The sequence below is a fragment of the Miscanthus floridulus genome, unplaced genomic scaffold (assembly GCF_019320115.1).
Source record: "Miscanthus floridulus cultivar M001 unplaced genomic scaffold, ASM1932011v1 fs_504_1_2, whole genome shotgun sequence".
Lineage (NCBI taxonomy): Eukaryota > Viridiplantae > Streptophyta > Magnoliopsida > Poales > Poaceae > Miscanthus > Miscanthus floridulus.
The window spans coordinates 977-9,027 of NW_027096849.1; the positions used below are offsets into that span (position 1 = coordinate 977).

General features: G+C 46.3%; 2 protein-coding genes across 2 annotated transcripts; one reads left to right on the forward strand and one right to left on the reverse strand.

The window, feature by feature from the left end:
* The first annotated feature begins 977 nt into the window (after nucleotides 1-977).
* Nucleotides 978-5,313, forward strand: LOC136532001 (probable WRKY transcription factor 32). Its single transcript, XM_066524642.1, has 4 exons — nucleotides 978-1,593; nucleotides 3,267-3,928; nucleotides 4,021-4,167; nucleotides 4,759-5,313. Exons 1-4 carry the CDS (start codon nucleotides 1,081-1,083, stop codon nucleotides 5,147-5,149), a joined length of 1,713 nt encoding a protein of 570 aa, XP_066380739.1. The 5' UTR covers nucleotides 978-1,080; the 3' UTR covers nucleotides 5,150-5,313.
* Nucleotides 5,314-5,452: 139 nt separating this feature from the next.
* On the reverse strand, nucleotides 5,453-7,667 carry LOC136532002 (photosynthetic NDH subunit of subcomplex B 1, chloroplastic-like). Its single transcript, XM_066524643.1, has 6 exons — nucleotides 6,991-7,667; nucleotides 6,635-6,825; nucleotides 6,296-6,553; nucleotides 6,083-6,200; nucleotides 5,902-5,987; nucleotides 5,453-5,814 (listed from the first exon to the last, which is right to left on the reverse strand). The coding sequence occupies exons 1-6, from the start codon at nucleotides 7,573-7,575 to the stop codon at nucleotides 5,640-5,642; spliced, it is 1,413 nt and encodes a 470-aa protein (XP_066380740.1). The 5' UTR covers nucleotides 7,576-7,667; the 3' UTR covers nucleotides 5,453-5,639.
* Between the last annotated feature and the right edge of the window lie 384 nt (nucleotides 7,668-8,051).

The following is an 8,051-nucleotide window of genomic DNA, read 5'->3' on the forward strand; positions in this document are numbered from 1 at the left end:
GTTTGATCGTATTTAGCTTATAAGACATAGCTTATTAGTCAACGAACAATATTTTTTTCTCACATCAAACCAGCCAACAGTACTTTCAGCCATGGCTTATAAGCCAAACCAGCCCAAACGAACAGGGTGAAAGAGGTTCTAAGTTCATAAAAGAGGTAATATCTCACACGTCGATATGTATTTTTTAAAGATAGTCAACAAAACTCTAGCTTTAAAAATTAACAAATAATTTATATGCAGGATACATCAAACTGTAGATTCAGCTGCAACCATATCTTATTGAAAATCTTATGGACCATTTTTTTATTGTTGACCCGCTGCAGTTTGATGTCCGTGCAAGGCATGCTCTCTTAGTCGAACTATTTTAATTATCTATTTTTCTTAAAAACATATGTAATATTAATGTTCCAAGCATCATGTTGTAATATCTTTTTTATATAACAGTAGATCACATGGTATGGTATGGTATGGTATTATATTTTCACGTTGCAACGCACGATTTTCTAACCACAAAATCTGCGTATTAGCCCTTGTTTAGTTGGACCCTAAAATTCAAAAAGTTGCTATAGTACCTGTCACATCGAATGTTTGCGGCCCGTGCATGGAGCATTAAATGTAGACGAAAAGAAAAACTAATTGCACAGTTTGGTGGGAAATTGCGAGACGAACGTTTTAAGCCTAATTAGTCAATGTTTGGACACTATTTACTAAATAAAAACGAAGATGCTACAGTAGCCCTAAAATCCAAATTTCGCGAACTAAACAAGGGCTTAGTCTGCCGCGAACAGCGAGTGGGGCCAGCGCTGTTGACCGTTCGGTCCTCGACGGTGACCCGTCCGTAAGTGGGGCCATTGCCCTTCCGTCCGTGCCCGTCCCCTTGGTAACCATAACGTCCGTCACTCCTCCGTCCTCCCGTTCCCGTCTCGTTCCGTTTTCCTTCTCCCACTCCCACTCCAGTACTCCACCCACGGCTTTTACTACTACCTCTCTGCTACGGTCAATGTCAGTCAAAAAGCTCCCCTTCCCTTTCTCACCCGGCTCTCGAACTCTCCGGCCCTCGAAACCCTAGCTTTCCCCTCCATGGCCGACGGCGATCCGGAGCCGGCGCCGGCGCCGGCCAACGAGAAGCTCCCTGCCCCGGCGGCGGCCGACGTGGATGAGACGCGCCCGCCGCCACCGCTGGAGCCCTCCGGGAGTCCGGACGAGGAGAAGCGCCTGCCCGAAGAGGTAGAGGCGGAGGTGGAGACGCACCCGCCGCAGGAACCAACCGTGGCGCCGTCCGTAGATCGCCCGGGGATGGAGGTGGTGGCGGAGGCAGAGGCGGACATGAAGACGAAAGAAGTGGAGAAGGAGAGGGGGGATCGGGCGAAGGATAAGCGGAAGAAGGATAAGGGGAAGGGGAAGGGGAAGGAGGAGAAGGAGAAGAAGGTGGAGGAAGAGGCGAAGGGGAAAGTGACTGCGGTGGTGAAGGTGGAGGGGATGGAGAAGGAAGTCAAGGCGACCCGGCGGCCGGCTGGGGCCAGCGCGGAGACGCCCATCCTAGCGGTGCCGGTGGTGGCCGTGCCTTGCTTCATCGCGCCTCCAGGGTTTGCGGTGAGTCTGCCAATCCTCTCTCTCCCTCTCACTAAATATGAGTGAGCCCTGGATAAGGTTTCGAGCCACACATTTCTGAGTTGATTCATTCTTGAACAAAGTGATAATTTCATTCCCTAGTCAGCTGATCATAGACGACGCTAAATTGTTGTATGATATCACCTTTGATGGCCAATTGGCCAGTGCTAGACTTTGTACTGAATCAGAATTATAATAAATTAGAACGCATTGACCTATATATTATAAAATATGGCAATTGAAGTTCCATAATATTCTTAATTTTGTGCGTGTACCATTATTAAGGCTGGCCTTGCAATTTTGTTGCAGTTCCATAGTTGATAGTTTGTTGCTGGAGATGAGTGGTCCACTTGCAGCATATTCAGTCTTCCATATGACATGAATTCAAAATGTTCTTTTTTGGGGGTGGGTTTGATCAGTAGCTCCATTAAGATGACACACATGATGGCTGGATATGCTGCAGGAATGCAGGATAACCACTCCTCAACTATCAGCAATGCATTATTAACTCGGGAGGCAGTTGCTAGAAACATGTTACTCCCTGTTTTTGAACATGAGTAACATTTGCAAAGCAACCCCTCTAATTTGATTTTTGTTACATTATGTCATGTTTACACATAAACACATTTAGAGAAGTAACACATGATGTTGACTAAATAAATACAACAAGTTCAATTGGAGTTCTTAATAGTGTAACATAGCAGCAATCCAGGCAGTGTCTGAAAAACGGGTGCACTCAACTATACAAAGAACGGGTGCTAATTTTAACCATAAAATCATAATCTAGGCCATATTATTCCCTGATTATACGATGTAACGACAACTAGATTGGGTGGGTCAGCCCATAACCGGTTACCGAACTTTAGAACCTGACTCCACGCACTAATTTTGTGGATATGAGCATGCAATGTGATATTGTAGATGACATTGAAAGTTCTTATGCAATGTAATTATATCTGTGTTATGTTATAATGCAATCTGCAGATTCTAATCCTAGTGGTCCTTGTTAAACATGATGGTAGTACATAAATCAAGGCAAACACATGTCAGACCACTGTTCTATTTCATATTTCATATATGTTAAAGGGCTGGATTAATCTCATTCAACATATACAGTATCTTGGATCTCATGGTTTTTCTTTCACCCAATTTTGAGATTGGCAGATATCTGTCACCCAAATTTGAGATTGGGTATTATTTCACCCAAAGCAAGATGGTGGCCAATAAATCAAAATTACACAAGAGAAAAATAAAATCTAACTCATGCAAGATGTATGTATTAACCCCTTACAGCTGAAGCCTCAATGTGATGTGAGATTGGAATCGAAATTGAAGAGGCATTTGTGCATTATATACAAGACAACTATATAACGGAGTGTTGGCGATTCCTCGTTGCTCTTTTTAGTAGAGATAGGTTATGAAGCTTTCTTATGTATAACTTGCCACAGTCCCTCTGTTCTTTTGTATATGACATTATTTAGTTCAATTTTGAACTAGCCATCATCATATATGAAAGAACGGAAGGAGTAGGATCTTACTATAAATATGCATTGTTTTCATGTGCTGTATGGTCTATCATATCTTCCTCAGTTCTATATAGTGGATTCTTTTATTGGATTACTTAGATCTGTAAAAATGTCTTTCTTGAATATTAGGGCCAGTTTACAATGACTCATCAAGCAGCTTTGGCGAGTGTTACAGCACAGGCACAAATGCACTTGCAGTCACCAACTTCGTCTGCATGTTCGGAAGTGCCATCAAGTCCATTTTATATGACACCAAGATCTCTAGTGCCACTGCAGCAATCACCATCAGTAACTGAAGGAAATATTTGTAAACCAATTTCCGACAAGTCATTTTCATCTGATTCAAAATCACACCATGTTGCTGTAAATATGGTAGCTGATGGCTTCAACTGGAGGAAATATGGTCAGAAGCAGGTGAAAAGTAGTGATAATTCCAGGAGCTACTATAGATGCACAAACTCAGGTTGTCTGGCTAAAAAGAAGGTTGAGCATTTCCCTGATGGCCGTGTTGTGGAAATCATTTATAGAGGAGCTCATAATCATGAACCACCACAAAAGACCAGATTTGCAAAAGAAAGAGTGACTCCTATTGGTGTTCCCTCTGGAGGCGAAACCTTGAGACTTGTGAACACAGAAATTGTAGAATCCAGTACGCCTACTTGTAAATTGGAACAGAGTGCCATCTCAGAAACTTCTGAGCAGCATCTCTTTTGCTCAAGTGACTGCGAAGGGGATGCTGGTAACAAATCTGAAGATGAACATCCTAGTGCAGAACCCCTGCCAAAGCGAAGGTCATTGTACTGTTGGACTATTTGATTCATTCATGTCTATGTTGATTAGTTGTTCTTACCTTTTGTATCCTCTATTGTTGTTCTTTGAACAGAGCACTCGAGACCACAGCGCCTAACCTAACGCCAGTTCTCAGAACTGTTAGAGAGCAAAAGATTATTGTGCAGGCTGGAAAGATGAGTGATGGATACAGATGGCGCAAGTATGGGCAGAAAATCGTGAAGGGAAATCCAAACCCCAGGTGGGAAGCCGCTCACTTTGTTGTCAGTACATGACAATCACAGAGCAATTTCACACTGTACTAGTACTTAATAGCAATATTGTCTACTGTTATTTCTGATCTTTAAAGAGGCCTATTATCTCCTCTTATGGCTCATTATTATTTTCATTTAACCTAGCAATACTAAGTGGTTGGTTTTTGTTCTAATCTCAACATCTGGGTTATGGATTTGTCCATTAGGCTTGTGGTTAGTAGGGTGATTTCGTACATTAGGTGAGCTTTATGTCCTGATGCTTAAAATTGACCATAAACATTACATCTGATGGTGCTTTTAGATACTAAATATCTGATGCAACAATGAGATATTCACAAGACAAAAAAGGCAATATTTTTGTCATGTTCTCATGAATTGTCTTCAAGCGTTCTTTTTATTATAATATAGTAGCACATCTGCAAAACTATTATTTTTAGGTGGTCCCGTGAAGGTTGTAGCAAAACCTAGAAACTTGGTTTATGAGATGGAATCAGTATTGCTGTTACATCTGCCCATTTGTTCTGTCTAGGTGCTGTTTTAATTAATTTGCTTTCTAAATTGTGAATCAACCTCTGCAGGAGTTATTACCGCTGCACGCATGGTGGATGCCCTGTCCGTAAGCATGTGGAAAAGGCACCAGATGATGTTAACAATATTGTTGTAACTTATGAAGGTAAACACAATCACGATGAACCATTCAGAAGCAGCAGCATACCAGTTTCTGCAATCAGTCCATCAGCGACAACCACTGAGCAACCCAACACATCAACTACATCAGATGAGAAACCTCCAACCATTACAAAGAAGGATGCCAACAGTGAGTCTGATAAGGAGACAACTTTGGAATTTGGAGGTGAGAAGGCACTTGAATCTGCACAAACACTGCTCAGCATCAAAACTAACTCCGATGACATGAAGAACTCTGTCCTGAAAGAAACTTCTGCTGCAGTTCCAGTCCAAAACAGTTGAGCATGCTGAGATAGAGGGTGATTCGATTGACATCTTAGGTTGTCATATTTATCGGTTCAGTGATATGTTATTGTGTTAACTTGTGTATGAGGTGAGGCTTGGTGTTCGGCGTTCCGTGTAGCACTGGGGAAGATTTGAGGAAACATTAGGTTCAGGAAGCCATGACTGGTCTGCCTGTATAGATTCCCATTCCCTAGTGCGTATAGGTACTGTATTTTACCTGAGGCTCAGCAACAAGGAGACCAGATAACATGTGTGGGGCGGTTCTTTCAGAACCTTGTGTGCTATATTGTTCTAGTTCGATTTATTGCATAGCTGATATGTGATGTGATTTATTTATATATCGGCATAACATCGGAATACACATCATGCGTGCTGTCCTATTTGCAGTTTGCAATAGCTGCACGATTGTCTCGTCTCCAGAGTTGCTGCTCACAAATTCTCTGGAACTGTGTACAAAGCAATGGAATGATGTTGGCAGCTGCTACTTCTATGCCAATGCGAAGCTGGGAGCGGGCTCGAAGTCCTTCACCGTATTCTTCACTGCGTTGATGTCGATGTCGATCAGCTTCCCCGTCGCAGACGAGATGACGGTGCAGCTGCTCTTGTCCTCCACGTACGGCAGGAACAGCTTCGCCTTCTCAGCCGACGAGAACAAGGCCACACTGGCAAAAAGAAGAAAAGTTGCAGAACCCAAAGCGTGGCATTGCAACTAGGAGCTGAAATGCCGGTGACATGGCGAGTTTACTTACCATGACTTGTCGCGGGCGTTGGCGAGCTGCACGGCAGCGGTGTTGGTCGCGACGACGCCGGCAGAGTCGTTGATGAGGCAGGTGAGCTTGGAAGTAGGCCAGAAAAGGCATGGTAGGTCATCTTTGAAAGGTTCCATTCTGCAATGCATGGAGCTTCATGTAGGACAGAAGAGACGCCTACCTGGCCTGGGGTGGTGATGAACAGGATGTTTGTGTCTTCCCCCACCTCCTCCTCGATCTCATCTCTGTGCTTCTCATGGGGGATCACGAACAGAGGCTTGAGCCCCTTGTCGCCGGAGCTGCCAAATAGACGAATGATATCACTCAATCACTGCTCATCGCAATGCATTATGCATGCCACGACGAAATAAATAAATGATCATGATGAGTGCACCTGATCTCCTTGGCTATCTGAGCCCAGTGCTCGAGGGGAAGAAGGCAGTCGTCGTCGCCTCTGGACTTCATGTTGGCGACGGAGTCGGAGGCGATGCCGTGGATGACGACGTACTTGCCCTTCTCCACGCCGGCGCGGCTGTACTTGTCCTCCACGTACGCCCGCAGCTTCTTGGAGATGGACACCCGCAGCGGCGAAGTCGGCTGCTGGGGCACGTTCTTCGCCGGCCGGCCGATCCACTCCAGCATGTCCTTGTACCTGGCAATAGTACATCAATCGCAATTCGGGCTTTGCGCTGCAAGCAATGGTTGTGCAAATGCAGGGCAACGGGTATCTCACATGTGGTACCCGCCGTCGGCGAGGTTGTTGGTCGGCGGCTTGAACATCTCGTCGAGGAACAGGCCCGCGCCGACGCTGTTGACGTTGGGGTAAACGTAGCCGACCTTGTCGCGCGCCGACGACATGAAGAGGAAGAGGGCGTGCCCGAGCCCGGCCAGCCTCGTCGACACGATCAGATCATAGTACCTATTCTGCCGGTTGCAATAACATGACGAGATTCAGCCAAAAGCATGCACAGTTTACTCATCCAACTACCAATTTCTCACCAGTAGCGCGTAGTAGCTCATAAAACAGAGGACACAAAACAGAGGAATTGTTCCCTATGTAAGCAAGGAATAGCACAAGTATGTACGTACCTTTAGGACGCCGAGCATGTGCGTGTACTCTGTGGGCTCTGGCCACTCGTCGTCGGGGTCGTAGACGTTGGCGTACCTGACGTTCTTGCACATCTCGTACACCTGCTTGCCCCTGGCCGACGCCACCACGTCGACCAGCACGCCGGGGTACCGGTCCTTGAGCATCTGCACGACGGGGAAGAAGAGCACGTTCTCGTACACGCCGCCCGACACGACGCAGCACGCGCGCCGCACGTCGCCGCGGACCTTGGAGGCCAGGCTGTCCAGCTCCGGGTTGTAGCCCTGCGGGAACCGCAGGAACCCGTACGGGTTCGCAGGGTCCTCGGGCGGCCGCGGGTCCTCCTCCTGCTTCCCGCCGGAGAACATGCCCTGGTAGTCGAACTCCTCGTCGGGCCCGTCGTCGAACGGGTCCAGCCACGGGTTCTTCTTCTTCGCAGACCACGCCGCCACGCTGCGGCGGTGGCCGGTGGAGGGGAGGACGAGGTACCTGCAGCATTGCCGCGGCGCGGGGGGCTTCGCTGGCGCCATGACCCTTGTCGTCGTGGGCGTTGTGACCATGGACGTCGACATGGTCGGCGTCTGCATGGCGCGCTAGCTTAGCTTTGGATATTGTTGCTGCTGTGCTAGTTAGTATCTGTGTGTGTTGGTTTGCTTTCCATTTTTTTCCCCTTCTGATAAGGGAAGAGAGGAGGGAGAAGGGTTTTTGGATTTGGGGCTGGATGTGTGGACGAGGAGGGATATTAAAGTGCATGCTGATGCTGGCGTACATCTGCCTTTTGGTTTTCTGTGCTCTTTTCCCTATTATATGTATATTTGTATTTGAGTTAAATGCACCAGAATCTATTAACTTATGAGAAGGTTTCAGTTAAGTCATCAACTTTCAAAATAGTTTTTTGGTGCATAAACTTAGAATGGTGTATCACTTAGGTCCATAGCTATCCATATTGGCTTCTCATGCTGACGTGACCTGCCGACTTGTCCTTCTTAAACAACTATTTACGCTTCATTTTGTCAAGCATCCTGTGGGCGCGCGAGCAGGTGAGCGAGGGGACGTGGAGAAG

What these genes read in the sequence shown, in the direction of transcription:
- LOC136532001 (XM_066524642.1), top strand. Translation starts at nt 1,081, where the DNA reads ATGGCCGACGGCGATCCGGAGCCGGCGCCGGCGCCGGCCAACGAGAAG. An exon ending in TCGCGCCTCCAGGGTTTGCG is followed by an intron (nt 1,594 to 3,266) that starts GTGAGTCTGCCA and finishes CTTGAATATTAG; the next exon opens with GGCCAGTTTACAATGACTCA. An exon ending in GAACCCCTGCCAAAGCGAAG is followed by an intron (nt 3,929 to 4,020) that starts GTCATTGTACTG and finishes TTCTTTGAACAG; the next exon opens with AGCACTCGAGACCACAGCGC.
- LOC136532002 (XM_066524643.1), bottom strand. Translation starts at nt 7,575, where the DNA reads ATGCAGACGCCGACCATGTCGACGTCCATGGTCACAACGCCCACGACG. An exon ending in ACATGCTCGGCGTCCTAAAG is followed by an intron (nt 6,826 to 6,990) that starts GTACGTACATAC and finishes TGCAACCGGCAG; the next exon opens with AATAGGTACTATGATCTGAT. An exon ending in TCATCACCACCCCAGGCCAG is followed by an intron (nt 5,988 to 6,082) that starts GTAGGCGTCTCT and finishes CCTACTTCCAAG; the next exon opens with CTCACCTGCCTCATCAACGA.